At 43.6% G+C, this 21886-nt stretch overlaps 1 protein-coding gene and 1 long non-coding RNA gene across 3 annotated transcripts; one reads left to right on the top strand and one right to left on the bottom strand.

The window, feature by feature from the left end:
• Positions 1-448: 448 nt before the first annotated feature.
• Positions 449-19790, bottom strand: LOC117831987 (collagen alpha-1(I) chain-like). Of its 2 annotated transcripts, none has more exons than XM_034710919.1 (49): positions 19545-19790; positions 17366-17557; positions 16973-16995; positions 16574-16609; positions 15181-15273; positions 13605-13673; positions 13456-13500; positions 12895-12948; positions 12755-12808; positions 12593-12646; positions 12440-12493; positions 12293-12346; positions 11371-11415; positions 11199-11252; positions 11042-11086; positions 10826-10879; positions 10282-10380; positions 10145-10189; positions 9841-9939; positions 9585-9638; positions 9366-9473; positions 8695-8748; positions 8470-8568; positions 8327-8380; positions 8136-8234; positions 7960-8013; positions 7802-7855; positions 7530-7637; positions 7397-7441; positions 6843-6941; positions 6642-6749; positions 6169-6330; positions 6004-6057; positions 5787-5894; positions 5612-5665; positions 5460-5513; positions 5215-5376; positions 4949-5056; positions 4564-4671; positions 4411-4464; positions 4071-4178; positions 3900-3953; positions 3684-3791; positions 3538-3591; positions 3316-3423; positions 2934-3213; positions 2627-2817; positions 2271-2513; positions 449-2038 (listed from the first exon to the last, which is right to left on the bottom strand). In XM_034710919.1, exons 1-49 carry the CDS (start codon positions 19624-19626, stop codon positions 1892-1894), a joined length of 4344 nt encoding a protein of 1447 aa, XP_034566810.1. In that variant the 5' UTR covers positions 19627-19790; the 3' UTR covers positions 449-1891. The 2 variants fall into 2 exon arrangements, with proteins under 2 accessions (XP_034566810.1, XP_034566811.1); XM_034710920.1 differs by lacking the exon at positions 19545-19790 and adding an exon at positions 18041-18246.
• On the top strand, positions 19246-21246 carry LOC117831988. Its single transcript, XR_004635119.1, has 2 exons — positions 19246-19330; positions 19435-21246. It is a non-coding gene; the product is annotated as an uncharacterized LOC117831988 (long non-coding RNA).
• The last annotated feature ends 640 nt before the right edge of the window (positions 21247-21886 follow it).

Raw genomic sequence — 21886 nt, 5'->3', positions numbered from 1 at the left:
ATGCCTGACAACAAGGAGTCTTCACCAAATGAGAGGTAGGCCACAGTTACTCTGCCAAGTTAGGAGCCACATCGAACTATTTATATCATATGGGATCAATTTTCAGACTAAAGCATGGAGGAAGGTTATTGGTAACTTAAAAAGAAGGTGTTCATTTTGGACTGTTAACTTCTGAAAGCAAAAAAAGGTTCAAAATACTTTTAGTTGTCAAAAAATGTCAAAAAGTCTATGTTTAAATCCATTCTGGATGCTTTTAAGGAAACAAGGACCACCAATAACCTTATTTAGCTTTTTAAAATGAACAACTCTCAACTAACAAGGAAAACATTTCTGAGATGTTTCCTCAATCAGTCACTGTACAACTGGAAATTAGGTAAAAAAGCTGCTTTAATTCAAGAAGTAGGGGGGCAGTCAGCCAGTCACTCAGGGAATTAGGCAGGATTCAATGTTAGACCACTTAACATGCTTTATTTCAGCATTCAAAATAATTAAAAACATCTCAATTTATTATACATATACAAAATAGGTACAGATCCTTGTGGTGTTTCCATCTGTCTCTTCTCACAAATTCTTTCCTGATGGCTCTCTTTTTTGTGCATTTTAAAAACTCTCCCTGCGATTGCAATTTCTTTTTGTTGTTGCTGAGAAATTCACCCAAACACGAAAACAAGAAACAAACTACAACAGATTTTGTGGATGAAGAGATGGAGAAGAATTTGAATGACAGAAAGGCGGTGGGGAGGTTGAAAACATCAAACCAAAAAAAAAAAGTGTTGTCACTGGAGCTCAAACAAGAGCGAGAAATTGACCGTCAGCTCTACCAAGGCTGCAAATCAGAAAGATTGTCTCTACCTAGACTTCAAGAATAAAATGAACGGATTCATTTTAGCACCAAAGAGGGCCCTGCCACGTCAGAGTGACCTCAAAGAAAGAATAGCACCTTAAGTCTTAGCTGTTCCTGCTTCTGTTAAAGTGTGGGTAAACTTTGACTACCCAACCAACCGCCACAACAGCTGCAGGCATCACTTCAAAAAAACACAGGGCCCCATTTTTTTTCTGTACAACACACAATCCTTGCTTTTCTGAGGTAGCCAGAGGATTTCAAAAAAGAGGTTAAACCCATGTTTCTCTGCTGGTGGTTTTAATGTGACTTTTCTTTAGGATAAAGCTGAAAGGAACAGACAATAAAGCGGCCACAACAACAAACAAATCACAACAGCTACAACATCAGCGGATGGAGAGGGGGGAGTTGTCAGAGTTGTCTGGGGAAGGTGGAGGGGGGGCAGAACAACAGAGACAAACATGGCTGTCAGTTTCACCGTTTATTCATCAACACCGGAAACGTGGTACAAAGCAATTGGGTTCTGTCTGTTGGGACTGTCCTTTCATTCCTCTCACTGCAGTGGTGTATCAAAAATACAAAAGTCGCCTTTGTGTTTCTGCTGGTTTCTGTAAACTCCAGAGGGGCCTGGTTCGGCTGGATGAAGAGGGGAAGTCAATTTTTTACACTTTACAGAAGCATATATTATTTTCTTGTTGCCAGTGAAACAAAACGTCTTCTTTACAGGATCCTTGGTGTTGGTGATGATTTGAAAAAAAATAAAACAAAACAAGAGTCAGAAACAAAAAAAAAGTAGTGGTCCCGAACACGGCGATGCAGACTCTGCCACATTGCCGCCATCTTGTTGAAGTGCAGGTTTCAGGCAAAGTGGACCATTGGAACAACGGCCAAATGGAAACTCGTCAGATCACGAGCCAAGGGTGGGATTTTTCAGAAAAAATGGCATAAGAGGAACGTTTTGGTGGGGCTTTTCTTAGAGAGAGATGACTGCTAGGAAAAATAAAACACACACACGCACACAACAACAATTTCAAGTCCAGATTTCTCTTTTTACAAGAAACAGACGGGTCCAACTTCAAGGCCGAACTCTTGGTCTGGACCACCAACATCCATAGGAGCGATATCAATGATGGGGAGGCGAGATGTTTTCGATGTCTTGTAGTCAATGACTGTCTTGCCCCATGAACCGGTGTGTGACTGGAGGGAGGGAAGAAGATATATGTATTAGTATCAATGTCAACAATGGCTGCTGCATAGTGATTCCTTGTAGCAGCAAAAGCAACCATGCATTCATGATGTCAAGTTTACTCCTCCATTTCTGTGCTATCTGACAAAATTGCTTATTGGGACTTTGCAGGGTTTAGCATTTAGCACGCTTATTCTGTCATAAGTGGGGTTTATTGGAGACTATAAGCACAAGTTTCCTCACCGTGCATCCATCCTCCAAGACGCTGTAGGTGAAACGGCTGTTGCCCTCGGCTCTGATCTCGATCTCGTTGGAGCCCTGGAGGAGAAGGGCCTTCTTGAGGTTGCCGGCAGAAGCGTCCATGTAGGCGACGCTGTTCTTGCAGTGGTAGGTGATGTTCTGGGATGCCTCGGTGGACATGAGACGCAGGAAGGTCAGCTGGATGTTGACATCCTCAGGCTGAGAGCCCTCGCTTCCGTACTCGAACTGTGTGGGGGAAAGAAAAGGAGAGTAATGTTACTGACTGAAATAAGAGGCTGAAGAAAGAAGGACAAAGAAGAGAAAGAGAAGGTACATGAAAGAAGGAACAGATGAGTTACCTGGAAGCCGTCGGTCATGGCCTCTCCGAACCAGACGTGCTTCTTCTCCTTGATGTTCTTGCTGACGTACCAGTTCTTCTGTGCAACCTCACGCTGAGTTGGTGCTACGCAGGTCTCTCCAGTCTCCATGTTGCAGTAAACCTTGATGGCGTCCTGAGCGCAGCCCTGGTCGGGGTCGATCCAGTACTGTCCTGGAGATCAAGAAGTAAAGAAAGGAAATGATCAGAACACGCAGATCTAGAATACAGAGTATTCTTTCCTTATTCTCTCCTGCGTTGCACTTTTTCTGAGCCCCTTTTTCACTCACCGCTCTTCCAGTCAGGGTGGCACATCTTCAGGTCCCGGCAGGTTCTGGCAGGGTTCTTGCGGGTTCCATCAGGGCTGCGGAGCTGCTCGATCTGCTGGCTCAAGCTCTTCAGGGTACCATCAACCTCGAGGTCGCGATCGCGGAGAACGTTGGCGTCATCAGCGCGGTACATGCGGAAGGGATCGGGAGCCTTCTCCTGTGGCTGGGAGATGAAGCCAAGGTCGAATCCACCACCAGGGGCACCGGGTGCTCCAGCGGGTCCGGGAGGTCCAGGAGGACCCTGGCAGGTAAGACAGGAAGGAGGAGGGAGAGAAGAAGGAGGTTATTTTTCTGATATTAGAGGTAATCAAAACCTTTACATCTGTCCAGTGAGGTAACTTACAGCAGGTCCCATCTCTCCAGAGCGACCACGAGGTCCGGGAGGTCCAGTGGGTCCAGGGAGGCCAGACATACCATCTTTACCAGCAGAACCAGCAGATCCAGAGGCGCCCTGAAATCAGCATCAAGTAGAAACTTTATGACTTTGTGTCACAGTCCCTCCAAAACCTTACAAGAAACAATACATTTCAAACTGTGTCGAGGTGCTTCAGGACTTTTTACTCACTCTAGGTCCAGTGGGTCCAGCAGTGCCAGCGGGTCCCTGCTCTCCAGATGATCCCTGTGTTCAAAAGCAAAACAGACATCAGGAGTTAAGTCGTGCTCTACATGCATTTTTTGTTTACTCGTAGTTAAAAGTGCAGAGTTACGTACAGCAGGTCCAGGAGGTCCCTGCATTCCAGTGAATCCTCTGTGTCCCTTCATGCCTCTCTCTCCAGCCTCTCCAGCCTCTCCCTTGTCTCCACGGAGTCCAGCACCGCCCTATGAGAAAGAAAAGCTCGACTCAGGCTTGGTTGCTTTCTCTCCTATGCAAACTCTTCATTTTTTTTTTTTAAGAAGTCATTTAACACAGCGGATGTTGTTACTTACAGCAGGGCCACGAGGTCCAGCAGGGCCAGCAGGGCCAGAAGGTCCAGCAGGTCCCTGAAAAATCCAAAGGTTAGTTTGAGGAATTAAACACATTTTGTGCTCTCACCGACAGCAAAAGTACAGGATAACTGAAGAAGATTAAACCGATCAAAATAAAGTGTTGTCACTCACGGACTCTCCACGGTCACCGCTCTTTCCAGCGGGTCCGACGGGTCCAGGGGCACCAGATGGTCCAGGGGCTCCGGGGGCTCCAGATTGGCCAGACTCTCCACGGTCTCCCTAAATCACAATAACAAAGACATTTTGCTCTTACTTGTGCTATGTTGGAGGGATGTGACTGGTGCATGTCGTTTGCTAACTTTGCTGGTTGTTTATCTGACATATCCTGGAGCTAACTTAACTGAATCCAAGTAATCTCCACTTTGGAAACAAGCTCTAGCTCAGCTATCAAGCATTTCATTCTGCAGAATGTGTTAGCTCTCTACTTAGCAGCAGCGTAATTTGAACTCACCTTAGGTCCAGCAGGTCCATCGCGTCCAGCAGATCCCTCGTTTCCAGGGCTTCCCTACAAAGGAAGGTGCACTGATTAGGACACTTGAACACAGATATACACACGGTATACATAAGCGTGGTCTTGGTGCACGGGTCAGTCGTTTCTTCATACCTCACGTCCAGCCTCACCAGGGGCTCCAGCCAGTCCAGAGGGTCCCATGGGTCCAGGAGGTCCACGCTCACCAGATGGACCACCGGGTCCAGCCTTTCCAAGTTCTCCCTGTGGGTGATACAGACACAGTCGGTCAAGATTTTCCAACTAATCCAACTTTATCAGGGCTTGCTTAGCTTTGCGAGTGTTACAGCTGTAAGACGAAGTACTAAATACAATTTTGTCACAGTGTTTTTTTAAGAAGTGATTTCAACATTTCTGGAGTTGGACTTGTGTCTGATCCATATCTTTAAAGCCATTTCAAAGCATTCTGGATTCTGGCTCCATCAAATTCCCTATGAGGTTTCTGTTTTTAAATGTTGTTAGAGTGACACCAAGTACTTACAGCAGGTCCGGGCATACCAGGGAAACCTCTCTCTCCTCTCTGTCCAGGCAGACCAACGATACCACGTGATCCAGCGATACCCTGAGGTCCTGGCAGACCAGAAGCACCCTGCAGGGGGCAGTAGATGATATGTTGAGAGACATCAAGATGTGGGGTTGCAGAAATATAAAGGTTTGCTTGAGCTCATTGAAAGCTTGGAGACTGTAGCTTAGAGGATCATCTTTGCTAAATTTTGTTTTGATGAACATGAATCAAAGATAACTTACGGAAGGACCTTCAGCACCAGGGCTACCCTTCTCTCCTTGACCTCCTGGGGGTCCAGCAGCGCCCATCTCACCAGTGCGACCAGCAGGTCCAGTCTCACCACGGTTTCCTTTGGGTCCCTCTTTGCCACCAGGTCCAGCGGGTCCGGGAGGTCCTGAGTTGCCCTGTGAGAAGAACACAATAATGCTGGAGATCATCCTGGAGGTTTTTTCCGGCAAACGTGCTCGAACTTTAAAGAATGACTTACAGAGGGGCCGGGAGGTCCAACTCTGCCAGCAGCACCGGGGAATCCGGTAGCACCCTAGGGAAACAGATGGAGATGCATAAACTGACTTTGGCTGGGAAAATAATGGTATCAAGTCAATGTAAACAACAAAAAACAAAAGAGGAGTGACTTACAGGAGGTCCAGCAGGTCCACGGGCTCCCTTAGCACCATTGTTTCCAGCGGGACCCTGATAAAGACACAACGCTGTGTCAGTAAACATCTGAGAGCCAGTACCAGGCTAAGTGACCAGACAGACTTCTGGAGTTCACTCTGAATCATTCCAATTGCAAATGTATGCCTTTACAAACCTGAGGTCCAGGGGCGCCAGTGGGTCCAGCAGGGCCGGCGAGACCAGCATCTCCCTTAGCACCATTATCTCCAGACTCTCCCTTAGCACCAGGCTGTCCATCAGCACCCTGTGTTGGAGGACGATGAAGCAAAACATGACTTCTTAGGAAAGGTCTCACCGAACTTTGAGCACAAGCAACAACAATGAAAAAAAGTTAGTGAGAGAAGAAGACTTACAGGAGGTCCTGCGAATCCAGCGGGTCCAGGTGGGCCGGCCTCTCCGCGCTCACCCTGAGGAACAAAGGGTAAAAGGAAGAGTCAAGCAAGAGTGTGACTCAACTGGAGAACTTTTAGCTGAGGATTCATCTACAGATCCTCAAAGTATAACAGACAGGTCCTTACAGGGGCTCCACGGGCTCCAGAGGGTCCAACAGCTCCGCCAGGGCCAGGCTCTCCCTTGTCTCCGGTGGATCCAGAAGGTCCGGGAAGTCCAATAGGTCCGGTCAAACCACGGGGTCCATCCTTACCAGGAGCACCATCAGCACCCTTGCCTCCTTGGTCACCCTGTGTTTTTGGATCGAGTGGGAGAGTGAGTTATACAAAAGGAGATCATACGTGACATCCTGTATAACAAAGACCTCAATGGGAAAAGTGCTGGTCCCTATTATGGGTTCATTGAAAATGCAGTTGGTGTGATGGTGAGGATATTGATCTGGAAAGCTGTGGCAAGGGGTTTAAACTCATTAAACTGATCACAGGGAAGTGTTTTTGTTGCATAAAGGCATAAAATCTGTCAATCTTGGAAGGGTTATGTGATTCTCTACAATCACTAATTACAGAAAATATTGAAAGCACTAAGAATATCAATTACTCACTCTATCTCCTTTCAGTCCAGGCAGACCACCGGAACCACGCTCACCAGGCATTCCCTGCAGTCCTGGGGCACCCTGAGCTCCAGGAGCACCGGGGGCACCAGCATCTCCCTAAGAAGAAGAGGAAAAAGGAGAGAGGAGGTTAAGCATTAAATCAGAGAGACTGTACAAGATCTTGTAATCTTCAAGCCTCCTGGGATTTACCTTAGCACCATCATTTCCAGCAGACCCGGGGGATCCACGAGCACCTGCAGGTCCAGCTGGGCCAATGGCACCACGCTCACCGGGGAATCCTCTGTCTCCCTGAGTGAGGAAGGTTAGAGAAGTTTTAGAGATTCTTTTCAGAGCATAAATTTTAAATCAGACCTCCTTAACATTGTAACTGCTAAACAAGGCCTCATATTTATAATATATATCCAACCTATAACACAAAGGATCTATCCTATGATCATATTGTACACCCTCAGTTATTTCTTTTTTGTTCAATTTTGAAAATATAAGCTCAAAATTAGCAATGCAGGCTAACCAACATCCTTCTGCATTTCTGTTATTTGCAAGCTTTAGCTTAACATATTTAAACTAGCGTCTATAATTGAAGCAGTGTATTACAAAAAGCAAAACACCAATGTTTTTTGCTGTCTGAGGACATTTAAGTCCTGAAAATGAATGTATTTTGAGTTGTACATAGACTACTCTTGAAAGGCTGCATTTGCTGGGAGCAAACTGTGAATGTATCGATTTATTAGCAAGCTACTTACTCTATTTCCATTAGGTCCTGGGGCTCCAGCTTCACCAGGCAGACCCTAAACACAAAGAGAGGCAATTTATGAGTCAACTCTGAAATATTAAAGTCATAAAAGTCATACTAGTTATTCCTATCTCGGTTATTACCTGCTCTCCAGGCTTTCCACTCTCACCAATGGCACCCTGGGGTCCGGGAAGACCCTGGAATCCAGGACCACCAGCAGCTCCCTGCTCTCCTCTCTCACCAGAGGGTCCCTAAGAATGAAAGAGAGAACATCTATTACAGCTAACAGAAAGTGACCAGAGGTAAGGTGATTTTGAGTATGACTTGTGGAGTTATTGTAGTAGAAGACTGTCCAGCTTATGAGGTGATAGTCAGATATGTGTTACTGTGGGGGTTTGTGGGTAATTTTACTCACAGCAGGTCCAGTTGCACCTTGAGCACCAAGTTCACCGTCCTTTCCTGGGGCACCCTGTGTAGGAGGATGGCAAACTTTGAGACACACAGGCTTTTGATGTTATGTATTACATGTAAACAAAAGAGTCCAGTAGGAAAAGGAGAGTGTAGTCAACTTACAGCAGGGCCAGTGGGTCCCATCACTCCTCTCTCACCAGGCTTTCCACCCTCACCCTGCACGCAGAAGAGGAAAAACACATTTACCACAGATCTGGAGACCGTCAGTTGAGCCTACTTCTCATTTCCAAATGTTGATCCTGTGCAAAAGTAGAAGATAAGTAGTAAATATCACTCACAGCAGCTCCCTTGGGTCCGGGGAATCCCATGACTCCGGGCTGGCCTCTGGCTCCAACGGGGCCAGGGGGTCCAGGGCGACCATCTTGTCCAGAAGCTCCCTGGAAAAGCAGATTTGTTGAAGATTAACAAAAAGGTTTATGGTTTCTTCATGATGGATTTGATGGAAACAGGTCAATGGGCATGAACTTACAGCAGATCCAGTCTTGCCATCAGGTCCAGGGCTGCCAGGGCTACCAGTCATACCCTGCATGTAGAGGAGGTCAAAGGTGAGAAACAGGCTTCTGCTGCAAATAAATAATGATGCAGAAAATGTGTGGTAGACAGAACGCTCACCTTAGCTCCGGGCAGACCAGCCTCACCGGTACGGCCAGACTCGCCAGTGGAACCTTTGGCTCCAACAGCACCAGGGGCACCACGCTCACCATTTGCACCCTTTTAGGAGAGAGACAAGAGGGAACCAAAATAAAAAATGAGTTCTATCATAAACTGTTCTGAAGTAAGTCATTGGCTTGTATATCACACTGAAGGGTGCATCACATGTCAGCGTGTTTGACTCACTTTAGGTCCACTAGGGCCATCAGAGCCAGGGAAACCGCGACCACCAGGGGCACCCTGTAGAAAGAATCAAACACATCTCAGGTTAGCCCTTGTTAGCACAAGTCTACAGCTTGCACCTGTAGCACTAATGCTAGCTCCTGTTGTGCTCCCCTAAGTAAACCCCAAAATGCTTGCAAATTGGATTTTTTAAAGAATTATTACAAAGTGATTTAAAAGCCACATGTTAGCAAAAACATGATGTACTGTGGAGCAGAGCAGAGAGTGACAGGAAGAACATCCTGGGATATGGCTATTATGACAATGTCAGGTGTAGCGGCTCAGCTTTTTTCTTCTGGCCTGTAGGGGGCACCATTGTTTACTTTGACAATGGGCCTGATGTGTGTGTGTGCAACATTTGTGACCTTCTTTGTTCATACATTTATAAAACAGACAGATCATATTTTATGTCTATTTCAAGTTTATACCTGCACAAAAGTAAGAATGATTTCAAATTCCCTCGGTTGGAAATAAAACAGCTCCCTTTTTGAAGTAGCAAAAAAACAGGGTAACACTTTTTATAACTCTGATTCATCATCTACGTGGTGAGAAGATCCCACTACTAGGCGGCCACTCCGGCCCTCTTCCCTGCGTGCTTCTTCTGTCACATACATACAAAAAGGTGAGATTCTTACTCTCTCGCCGGGGGCTCCACGGGCTCCTCCTGCACCAGGCTCTCCTCTTGATCCTCTCTTGCCCTCCTCACCAGAAGGTCCTGGGGGTCCCTGAGCTCCTGGAGCACCCTTGAGAAAAAACACACAATCCCACAAATAAGATGGCATCGGAGACTGACCGTGTATTCACATATGTGTGTTTAAGGAAGGGGCGCTCCGTTCTTAAAGTGGTGAACTTACGGCTTCTCCCTTAGCACCAGCCTCTCCCTTGGATCCAGTGGAACCAGCTTCACCCTAAAATGGATGAAAAAAACCAACCATATATAAATGTAGACAAATAAAATCTCAACGCTAATTAATTGTTTTTATCAAGGAGGACAAGATAAAAACCATTAACTGGGATTAGTTCTGATAAAATTAAATTAATTAAAGAAACAAAAAATTGACCAAAGCATCAACATTTGCGTCGTTTAATTGTTAAGAGAGCTCTACTCACAGTGTTTCCCTTGGCTCCGGGGGCACCAGCAGCGCCCTGAGGTCCAGGTGGTCCACGAGGTCCGGGGAAACCGGGTGCTCCAGCAACTCCAGCAGCACCCTGCAGGGGGCAGCAGACAGCAACAAAACAGTCACATCATGCTGCAAGGTCTGAGTGTTTGTGGCTTAATTAAAAACAAAACAGTCTACAGTCTGGGCTACTTTATCAGCCCCTCATCATTTTTAGATAGAATGGGATTCAAACCCTCCACCCTGACATGTTCATCTATAATGTATAATGTATATGTGTTAAGGAAGGTACTCACAGGTGCTCCCTTAGCTCCGGGGGCTCCATCAACACCGGGGTTTCCCTGAGAAAGAAGGAGGAGAAAGATGTTAAAATGGTTGGGAATTCATCTAAATCCCCAAAAGTCTGTCGGAGGAAGTTATTATGTATCCTTACAGAAGGTCCAGCAGCGCCAGCAGGTCCGGCATTACCAGGCTCACCACGGGCTCCAGCGGGGCCTTCGCCTCCACGACTACCCTGAGCTCCGGCTTCTCCCTGGTGGAGGGGGAAAAGAAGGGACAGGATTCAGTGAAATAATCATGAGCAAAGCAAGATGTGATGACAGGCGCAGTGATGACAAAAAAGAGGACAAGTTATAGAAAAGAAGTGTAAATAAAAGGCAAAAGATCCCACTACATGGTCATATCACAAGGAATTTATGATATTATGTTGAGTGATTATCAACAAAAGAAGCAAACTTGATCACAACTGTATGTCAGTTTGCAACTTGGATGACCTTAAGCAACCCCAATCCCATTCAACCTCTACTGGGGTCAAATTTGTGGGTCGGATATAAATTCAAAGACATGCAGCTAAGTCGGGTCTGTATCTTTCTAAAGAGAGCTACACCTCTCAGAGAGCAGAGAAGAAAAGAGGAAAAAGAAAAGAAGTGTTATGTTATTTTGTATGGTGCGGTGGATGATATTGGTTGCAGCAGTACCTTAGATCCAGGGCCACCAGGGAATCCAGGGGGTCCAGCGGGGCCAGTGGGACCCTGATTAGAAATAAAAGAAACAAGGGTTCAGAGAAAGTCCATTGATTTGATGACAAAAAGAGTCAAAACTGCATTGATTAAACCCTCATAGATTACAGCTACATCTTTAAACAAATAAGAGTTCAGGAACCTTATTTAATTTCTATAGAATAAAAGACTTACGGGAGGTCCAGCAGAACCAGCAGCACCATCGTTACCACGAGCTCCCTGCAGCACACACACACAAATAAGTTTGGATTATCTGTTCATTACCGTAATAACTGATTGGTTGGTTGTAGTAGGGCTGTGTGTGTTTTGGGGTTTGTGTTTATGAACTCACAGCAGCTCCATTGGCACCAGTGCGACCTCTCTCACCAGGCAGACCACGAGGTCCCTGAGACAGAGAAATAAAGAGTCAGTCAGCTACACCGTTTGAATTAAACAGAAAGGAGGGTAAATCCAAAATGGTAACTTTATGGTAAATATGGAGGAGAGCTGGGTTGATTACTCACCATAGCTCCAGGGGTTCCGTTCTCACCAGCAGATCCAGCCTCTCCCTGAACACATGGGAACAAACAGGCAGGTGTTGAGAATAACAGACATCAAAATGGGATTTTAACTAGCTACCATGGCTGCTTTTTGCCAATAAGTGGCCTGCGTAGCTGCAACTAGCTAATATATGGCTGATATGGTTGTTGCTAGCCAATGACTGGCCCACATTGCTTCCACTTCCACTCCAATAAATACCTAGAATAGCTACAACTAACCAATAAGTAGCCATTATTGCAGCTGCTAGCCAAAACAGTTGCTATTAGCTAACAGGCAGCTACTACTCCCGCTGCTGCTAGCCAAAAAGTACTAAAATGACCGGAAAAGTCAACATGACTGCTGCAGGCTAACACACAGCCAATATTGCTGCTATGGCTGCTCCTTGTGCTATTTATGACACTGCTGTAACAAAAATGTATATTTACACCTAGAATTATTTAAATGGCCAGACTGCCAATTTTACACATTTGTTTAGTAGTCAGAAGAGTTGTCAACGAGAATGAGCATTATGCGAAATGTAGTAGCATGTTTAAGCTAAATCTAGGGGCTAAAAGTCAGGATATCTCAGCTTCTGCTGCCTCCACTGTTTTCATTCTTGTATAAATCTTTGTGGAAACTTTTCCAGACTTTTAAAAAGCATAATTGAATTCACTCGAGGACTACTATACAACTCAAGCTAATATTTCTATGACAAGTTTTAGCAATGCTGCTGTTACTCCTGATGCTTTAAGTGATATTGCTGCTGTTGTTATCCTAGCAGCTACAATTACTAATGCTAAAAAGTCTATTTTTGCCTCTGTCATGGAGCCTATGTCGCTGTTAAAACAGATTTTTTTTTCACCTAGTGTCAGAGTCTAAAAGAGGAGTTAAGAGATGAGACATCACCTTGGGGCCGGCGGGGCCAGAGTCTCCCTTGGCTCCATCAAGACCGCTGAATCCCTACAGAGAAAGAGGCACACAGATTAGTTTCATTCAGATGTTATACCTTTGATTTGTCTTTTTCCACTCGAGGAGATGAAAGCTCTGACTCACTCTGTGTCCTTTGATGCCGGGCAGACCGGGGGTTCCGGGGAAACCACGAGCTCCCTGAGGGAAAGAGACAGGAGACAAAATTTATTATCACAGCTCAGTTGTTGCACTTTTCATGACATCCCTGAGAATTAATACACAGCTCTTGCAACTTACCTGTGGGCCAGAAGGTCCACGCTCACCACCGCGTCCAGGTTTGCCAGACTCACCCTAGAGGAAGAAGAAGAGCAGGGGATCAGTAGAGTGATAAGAGTCTGTCTTTAATCCAAACTGAAACATAGATGGCGAATTAGCGAATATCTAGTCTACTGTACTCACATCCTCTCCGTTCTTTCCAGGGGGACCAGCAGCTCCACGGGGACCCATGGGACCCTGTAAAGAAAGACACGCAAAAAGGTAAGAATGGTGACACACTTCTATTGCTGGTGGATATTTGTTTCCATGTTTCTGATACTTACAGAAGCTCCAGGCTCTCCAGACTCACCAGGGGGGCCAGTGAATCCCTGAGGTCCCTGTGGTTGGCAAACAGACATAAACACAATTCAGAAAACCAGCATTACAACAGTCTCTATCAGATTTAAATGCATCCTTTTGGCTAGTCCATGTCAGGATACTTTTGCCACTTGGATAGGAACAGTAGCAGAGTTGAAAGCTCAACCAGTAGCTAAAAATTTTGAATGAGGCTGGATGTTGCTAATGTGAGGTAGTGCTAGCTAAGTGTTGTGTTAAAATTGCACATCTATGTACTGTGCTATTCAGGTGTGGCCTGTGGGAGCTACAAGTGAAACTCAGGTGTGGAAGATGTGTGAAGATATCTAGCACCTAGACATGTAGGCTGTGTTTGTGTGATTGTTCAATGATACAACTACATTTGGAGGTCAGCTACAGGAAATGCAGCGATGCCGACTGCAGCAGCGACCCAGTGAGGTCATAATGTGTGAAAAACTCTCACTGTCCTCATTTTTTGAAGCTTTAAATTTAAAACATCATGAGTTGAAAGGAGGAAATGATGTACTTACGCTTGCACCAGCAGATCCAGGGGGTCCACGGGGTCCCATTGGGCCCTGTCAATCAAAAAGGGCAAGGTCAGACACTATAGATCTGCATGATTGTTGGTGAAATACACATAGATAGTGCTTGTTTGTGTGTTTCTGTGTGTGCTACTTACCATAGGTCCAGGCACGGGCATGGCAGGGGATTTGTCATCGTAGCCACCAGACATCTGAGGGGAGAAGTTCTGGGGGAGAGCAAAGAGAGGTGTAAAAATTTGAATCCAAATGTTTCGTGTTTCGTATAAACTGACATTTTAGTTTTAATGACTCATTATTATTCAAAGCCAAGATGCATTCGTTTGTATGTATCGGCCAGAGAATAAACTTTAATATGGATAAGGAATCATTCAAAAAGGATATCCAGATCATGATTCATAAAGATACAAATCTAAGAAAAACATCAGGTCCAATAGCAAAATGAGTGTGCTTTATGATAACCATACTCTCTACCTCCTTTTCTTATTATGCTCCACAATATTTCATCATGTTGTCTGGTCAAATTTTTGGTTTCCTTCACTTTGCTACAAGCCAACTTTGCTCCAATGACCTCGGACTTGATGTAGGATTTGTTAGTCTCATTGAAGACTCTGGATGCTACTGTTGTTATGTGACCACATGAGTCACATATCAGGCTTTACACACCTTGCAGTCAAAGGAGGTATACAATCTTGGCTTGTTGTCTTTTCTAGCTTTGCACGGTGCTACAATGGAAGGTCTTGCTAGCCTTATAAAGGATGGATGTCTTTAGCCAACTGGATTATAGAATGATCCATTCTAAAACTTTTAAATGAGCATGTAAGCCAAAGGTCATAGAGACAACCTGGGCTAAGGTGTCATGCTAGCTAAATGTGGGGATTTAGCAATTGTGTCCAAGATAAATATTACACATACAGGAGATTGATCATTAACTAGAAAGGAAGTTCAAACATGGCTTTTGTGTACAAAATGACTACAGAAGTCAGCAGTAAATTGAATCATAGCATGATGTTTTAGATGCAAATTAGCATGCTAGTCATTGATTGGTTCTTGATATGTCATGTTAGCAAAGCCTAGCAAGTTAGCATGTCAGTCAAAATACAACACAATTATTAGTGAGGTTATTTTAGCTCAATGAATGACTGAATGATAGCTACTGAACAAGGATGGAAATTGATGGTTGAATGTAACACAGTGCTATATTGGATAGAGTGTATTTGGCAATGTTAGCTTAGCATATTAAGTATTTCAATGTGTTATTGGTACAATAAATATATTGCATGTGCTAAAAAAAATAAGCATTTAGCTTCTAAGTTTCTGACCTACTGACCCAGACTGGACCATCTTATGGATAAAGTGCTTTCTCCAAGCTTGGAGATTGGATTTGAGTTTACCAGAACTTTCTGTCCTCCCGCACCTCTATGATCTTATGTTTCACAGGTCTATTGTGATGCTTAAAATGGATATGAAAATGGATAGACATTTGAAATTGTCTGAGGCTGTGTGATGACAATGCGATCCAAAAAACTACAGGACAAGTTGTTGTAAGAAGAAGTTGTTGACTTTAGAGATCTGATATGAAGCCGCACCTGTCTTCTGCATGAGCGTCATGCATTCAAAGTAAAGTCTGTTTTCCTCACATGGTTGGCTCAGAGCTAATCAACCTTACATAAAAACAAGAACATTTAAAAAAATTAATAAAAAATCATAACTTACTCCACCGAGGCCAGGGGGTCCAGGGGGGCCGGGAGGTCCAGGCATACCAGGCTGGCCGGGGATACCATCATTACCAGCGGGACCAGGAAGACCCTGCAGATTTGGGGACAAGACCGACAGAGGATGTCAGGCTTATGATCCAAAATGAAAGGGTCACTTGAGTGCAGGGCTTCAATGTAGACACATACACAAAGAGAGGGACATCCACCCAAGTCACATGACTAATATCTTATTTCCTATATGTGTCCTGCCAGGGCTATTTTTCCCTATGGTGAGGAGATCAGCATTACATCTGAGGATATGCAACTTGCTTTAAGACTGATCATGTGGTCATGTGACATCAGCATACAGGAAGGGAAAAGACCTGCTCTGTATAAATTAACTTCAACATAATCAAAAAGTTTGAATAAATTATGGGAGGTATTTATTCCTAATAAAATATTTCATAAATAGATTTTAATAATCATTGCTACAAAGACGAAATTAAATGACTCAGGTACTTCAAATTCAACTGGACAGCTGCCTAAATCAAAACATTATATGTTGAAAATTATTGTTAAGATCTGTCAAATATTGAATGATACATTTAAATTGGCAAGTCCAACATTTGTATAAAATTACCCTCACCAGTAGGCAAAACACCAGTTTTTCAACAACTCACATTGAGGTGCTCTTTATGCCAGTCAACAGTTAAGTCAACATTAAGTTTGATTTTTCAGTTTCAAACATTTAATAAAATAATATTTTTCATTTGTTGAATTAAAAGAAGAACCCTCTCCTCACTTTTTCCAACTTTGAGCAGAAAGTTTCCACTCTGTCCCCCCCTGCTCCAAACATCTTCACCCACAGTTTGCATGTCTCAACTGACCTCAGCATGTTTTCACTCACACATCTTTACCTTGCTCTCTGTGAATAATGAACCCTGTTACTGCAAATTTCTTGCTACATCTTGAAACTAAAGATAGTGACTTTATGTAGCAGTGGAAGAACAAATTCTTCTCTTTGGTGCATGTGTGTGTTTCTGGTTTTGGGGCTCATTGCATGCATCTACTTTTTGCAGCTAATCTGCAGGAAAGACATACACTATTTACATGCAAAATCTATGATCATATACAGTGTTTGAGCATGACAAAAGCCAGTAAAACAAACAATCTGAAGTCATGTCCACCAGCTCGTCTATCGATTATTTCTCAAATTTCACTCAAAGATCATGGAAACTTCACAGCACCAGATGATCTAAGTCATGTTTCCACATGTGCCTGTATTTGACCACATTATAGTGTAGCTGCTTAATAGACAGGATTTCACCTCAGACAGTGAACACACCACCAGGTCCTCAGCTGGCCAGAAAGCAAAGAGTTATATGAACAACAGGCGGACAGTGTGCACTTACCCTGTCTCCCTTAGGTCCACGCTCTCCCTTGGGTCCCTGTGAGGAAAACAAAGAAAAATAAAGAACATATTTAGTTATGCATCTGATGTAGTGAATGAAGTGATTTAATAAATGTATTAAATGCGTCTGCTCTTGTTGGAAAAAAACCAAAACATTTGCATAAATCCAATTAGGGCACCAACATCTAACAGCTGATCATCTATTTTCCATCAATGATCAATAACTAATACAATCAGATGTAACAAGCTGTTTTTGTTACATTGAATTATGCAGCCTATGTGTTGATGGTCATGATAAATATATTGCAAAGGAAAGGCAGTACTTAGCAGTGATTTATACAATTAATGATAATTGTCTGAATTGCTGGAAATCAATAAAGTGATCAATATGTAGGCTTACCTCAACCTGAGAGTCCTTGAAGCCTGCAGAGAGAAAAAGAAAGACAAACCGGGGGTTAAAATACTGAACAACATCCAAATGAAACTAGGAAGATGACAAAACGTAGCATTAGCTTAGCATGAAGTTAAGCTTAGTGCTACATGTGAGAACAGGAGTAGGAAGAGTGTTTTTGTATAACGTGTCAGGTGAAGTTTGAGAAATGAGAGAAAGAGAGGAAAACAGACTGAAAGACATTTTGAATTTAATTTTTGTGTAAAAACTTGAAAAATAATATGTGAGAAAAAGGAGAAAACACATAAAAATGACTGCAGGTGTTGTGTCTAGTAAAAATGGAAGAAGTGGTAAAACCAAATGGATAAAATGAGGACATAGGCAAAGACTGAGGGGTCGTACTGTCGTCGGGGCAGATGGGGCAGCACTCGTCATGGGGGATGACGGGGTTGGGGCAGTCAGTTGTGTCCTCGCAGATGACTTCATCGCACATCACCGTGCCGCTGTCGCACACACAGATCTGGCATGGCTCTGGTTTCCACACATCCCGGTCCGCAAACACCTGGCCGTCCAAGGTGCAGCTTCCGCCCGTACCTTAGGGGGGAGATAGAGTGATGAGAGATCTGGACACATTCTGACAAAAAATAAATAAAATAAGTATTCCTATGAAATACCAAGTCTTGGTATTAACATTTGCTTAGAATAAAAATTAGAAAAAAGGAAAACAAAATATTATGACATAAAATTAAATGTCTAAACGTTTAAAGCGTCCAAACACCATGTTCTCTCATACTCATCATTGATAATTATTAAGCTCATATAAAGTCAACTAGTGACTTCATTGCAGTGTAATTTTCAAATTATATCTAAAATACATAATCTTATAGTAGTGATCTGCACGCTCTTTTGCTTCTGCTGTCACACTTAAAGTGCGTCCTGTTAGGAAAAGACCTAAAACTTTAACACATTGACAAAACAATAATCAGGAAAAGCAAAACCCTGTTCAAGGCACAAATGTAAAAACATCAAGCTAGTCGAATGGGGACAGGTGGACAGGAAGTGGCCTCAAAATCGCACCAGAAAGAGGTTGAGGTGACAGAAAGGTCACCGACGCGCTGCGTCTGGATGCACATCATCATTACGCACGGAGATTACGCGTCTCCTTGTGATTTCACCTCCATGTAACCACGATAGAATAACTCAGCGCTCCTATGCCCTACAACCCTAAAGTTACTTGAGCCTCATCACTTCAGTGAGCTCCTTAGCAAACCCAAAGCGAGGCTCATTTCAAAGGCTTATAAATCTCCCAGCATGCCACAGTGCTGAGCTCAGAGGGAAAAGCAGCAGTATAGCAGACTGTTGGCTTGGCAGCTGCTGGTGGAAACAGTCCGCATATGCTTGTAATTAGAGGTAACAAAAAAAAGAGTGGAAAAGAAGAGGAGGAGGGAGGAGGAGGAGGCGTTGTAGGGGACGTGGCGGCCAGATGTGTCTGCAGGTGCTGAGAAGAGCCTCTAGGTGGCGCTGTGAGACCGTTCAGAGGGTCAAACAACATCTGCTTCAGATAGACAGGCAGGCAGACAGCTGAGTCCTTTCCAGACAAGAGGAACATCTGGAAAACTGCATTTCTGCCTCTTGGTTCTTGTTTTCAGAGCTGAGCTGATTTTCTTTGTCATCTTACAGGAAGAAAAAGTATCTACAGGGTATCTACACTGTGGCACTTCTCTATCAGTGACTTACTTTAAAAGGTCTAAATTGTAGGAAAAAAGGCTTCTCAGGCTGCAGAGGTCAAATGTTTCCATTAGACAAGACTACGCCTGCTGCCTCTCCCTCCCTCTGTTTTCCTCTCTCTCTCTCACCTGGCCAACTCTTCACTTGGCTCCAGGCAGTGAATTTCTCTGCCACATCAATCAGGCCTGTGAAGCACTTTCCCTGTCTACCTCGTGTCTGCTGGAGGAAAGCAGGGATTTCTGCTAAAGTTGGCGTGCAAAATCCATTTTCCTTCCTTCTTCAGTCTTACCCTCAAAACTGTGGACATTTCAGGCCCATGTCAACCTTTTAGAGGTTCGAGTTCTGCCAAAATGCCGTGGAGGGATCAGGTTTTTAAATCAGACCATACGCTGATATTTCTTTGAAGATACGAGACATTTTGGGGTTTAAATCGTGCAATTTTGCCATACTCTGCTATAAACTTTGCCTAGAGGAAAGCTAGGAAAACCTGCAGCAACTCGCTCTGCATGCACAGGAGGGGGGGGGGGGGGGGGGGGGGGGGCTGAGAGACATTAACAAACCCAAGGAGAGAGGTGGAGAGGGAGGCCTCCTTGGGATGCCCAATGCATTACGCACACACTGTACTGTCTAAACTCCAAGGTAATCTGTTGCTCTGTTTATCTGTGAACCTATGCATAAAGGAGGCAATAGCATCAAAGTTCTTATCTCTATGTCAAACTTTTTCCTTTCTTCTCCTCTCTAAGATCTCGGCAGTCGTCCACCCATGAAGAGAAAATCCACTTCAAAAACCAGTAAAAAAACAAAAAACAAAAAAATGGGTTGAGAAGGTCCAGTAAACAATGGTGAAACTTACGGTCGTCCTCGCCCTGCGCCCTGACCAAGAGCACTGCTGCGCTGAGCAGCAGCGCCAGCCGCAAATCCACAAAGCTGAACATGTCTAGATGCCACTAGACATGTAGACTCTTTGAGGCAAGAGAGGAAAAAAGTTGGGGATGTTTTCTCTTTCTGCTACACTCCACTCATACACGGGTGTTTGGGGCAGGGTCCGCTTGTCTGTTCACAGTCCTCCTGACCCCAGCAGAAAACTCCCTACTGCCTACACGAACTTTCCACCAGGGTTTTTATATGGGAGCCTGAAGAACTGGGAGGTGCTGGGGACTGGACTGAGTGGGGACGCACCCTCATTACCCAGCTGCTGCCGCTCACGTTTAGGGAAGACAAGAATGGACCCCTCCTTCAAAGAGAGAAAAAAACAGAAGAACAGAAGAAGGAAAATCAGAAGGTCCCTCCTTCTATAATTCCACAGCTGAGTTTGGATCAGAGCAAGAAGGGGGGCTGAGCAGGAGGAAACCTGATCCTGAAGAGCATCAGAGGGTCGGAGGAGGATCTCCTCCTCCAGCAGCCATGGGTTTAATCCAGTTTTATTTCTGGTCCTGGTCTACTTCCTGACTCACTTTTATTTCAGTTGATCTTTAGACAGCATCTGTAATTCTGTCTTTAGTTTTAAGTTTTTAAAAACAGCTGTAGTCGCTGATAAGGTTGGGTTTATTTGCTTATGTCTCAGAACATCAAGTTTAGTTTTTCCCAGGCTTTAAAGTACTGCTCCTCCTTTAAAAATGGTTGAAGATTTTCATAGTTGTTTTGGGCTTTTCCAAAGTTTTTCCAGAGTTTAAGGTATCTGATCCTAATGGGCAGAACATGGCTGCAGGCTTAGAAGTGTTTGGTTTACTTTGGTTTGGCTTTGCAATATTGTTGTTTCTGTTGCTGGTTTAGTTACGGTGACTTGACAGTTCTTAGGTTTGTAGGCCCTTGTTGTTCCCACTGTTGATATATCTTTCAAGGAATTGAGTTCATGATAAGAATTGTTACACAGCCTCTTTATCCAAATTTCACTGGAGAGTTTTTATAACAAATTGTTGGAACGGTTTTACTCTGGGAGATTTACTTTCTGCAAGCCATGCAGAAAATAAACTTCTCTGGGCACTTGAGGATAACAGAAACAATTTCTAAACAAACATTTATCTTCATATCTTTATTTCCCAAGTTAGAATGAAAAATGTGTCATCCAAAACTTAAAATTATGGAAAACTTAAGCAGTTGTTCAGTCATGTCACTGACTTAAGCTTATCTTAAGCTCTGCTTTTGGTCTCCACCAGCCTGTGGGAATTAGCTCTCTACCTGCAAAATGCTCAACTTTTTTTCTTTATCTAGCTGTCAACTCTGTTTACTGCTGATCCAGTGGGTTTCTATAGATGTGTCATTAATACATCATCTTTAAATTGGCTATGCAAGCTTTGAGAATGGATCAAAGGTGTAAATTGGCAGCCCAGTTAGCAAAACAATGATTTTAACTCAGCATACAGCTCAGTTTTACATCACATTGGTACAACTTGGAATTGTAGGATCCAGCTGGTTTTATTTATTTATTTCGAGCTCAGCCCATCCAAGGGGCTGAAATTCAGTAAGTTTGTGTCTGGTGTTTCAATAAAAACAATTATTTTAAAATCTGTCTTTCATAAACTTTCAAACTGTATTAAAGTGCAATACTAAGTTCATGGAGTGCCTGTTTAATTTGCCTATGACATTCCGGGGGGATCTCTGCAACAACCTGTTATCTTTAAATGACTTCTATAAGTTTATGTGTTTGTGTAACACAGTTTTCTTTTAACGTCCAGACTTATATTCCTGGTAAAAAAAACTATGTATAGCAAAAAGTTATATAACTGAAATATTCCATTTGTTTCTATTTTGTTTGTAATCTTTTGTGTCATTACCTCATTACCCACAGTGCAAGCTGACAACCTGCAGGTTGAGTGGTTCTTTCTTTGACCGTTACAATAGCTGATGTAAAGTAATGTAGTTTTAATGGCACTTAATTCAGTATTTCATTGTCTTCTTGTCTTGGAATGATGGAGCGATGGAGTCGAAATTAAACTGTCAAGAAATGACTTATGGGAGCCTAAAAAGTTTCAAAGTAATATTCTAACCCCAATGTTGCGAACAGGTTTATACTTCAGGGAGATAGTTTGCTGGTTAGCAATATAGGGCTGATTCTCTACTGAAGAGATTCTAAATTAACATTATTTTGTCATTAGGAAGAATGAGTGATTTAATTCAATCCCAAAGATCTGGGTCTATTTAGAAATAATGTGTGAAAGGGTCAAAACATTTCCTATGCAGAATCAAAACCACAGA

The sequence above is a fragment of the Notolabrus celidotus genome, chromosome 20 (assembly GCF_009762535.1).
Source record: "Notolabrus celidotus isolate fNotCel1 chromosome 20, fNotCel1.pri, whole genome shotgun sequence".
Classification (NCBI taxonomy): domain Eukaryota; kingdom Metazoa; phylum Chordata; class Actinopteri; order Labriformes; family Labridae; genus Notolabrus; species Notolabrus celidotus.
This window is presented reverse-complemented; position numbering and strand designations above follow the sequence as displayed.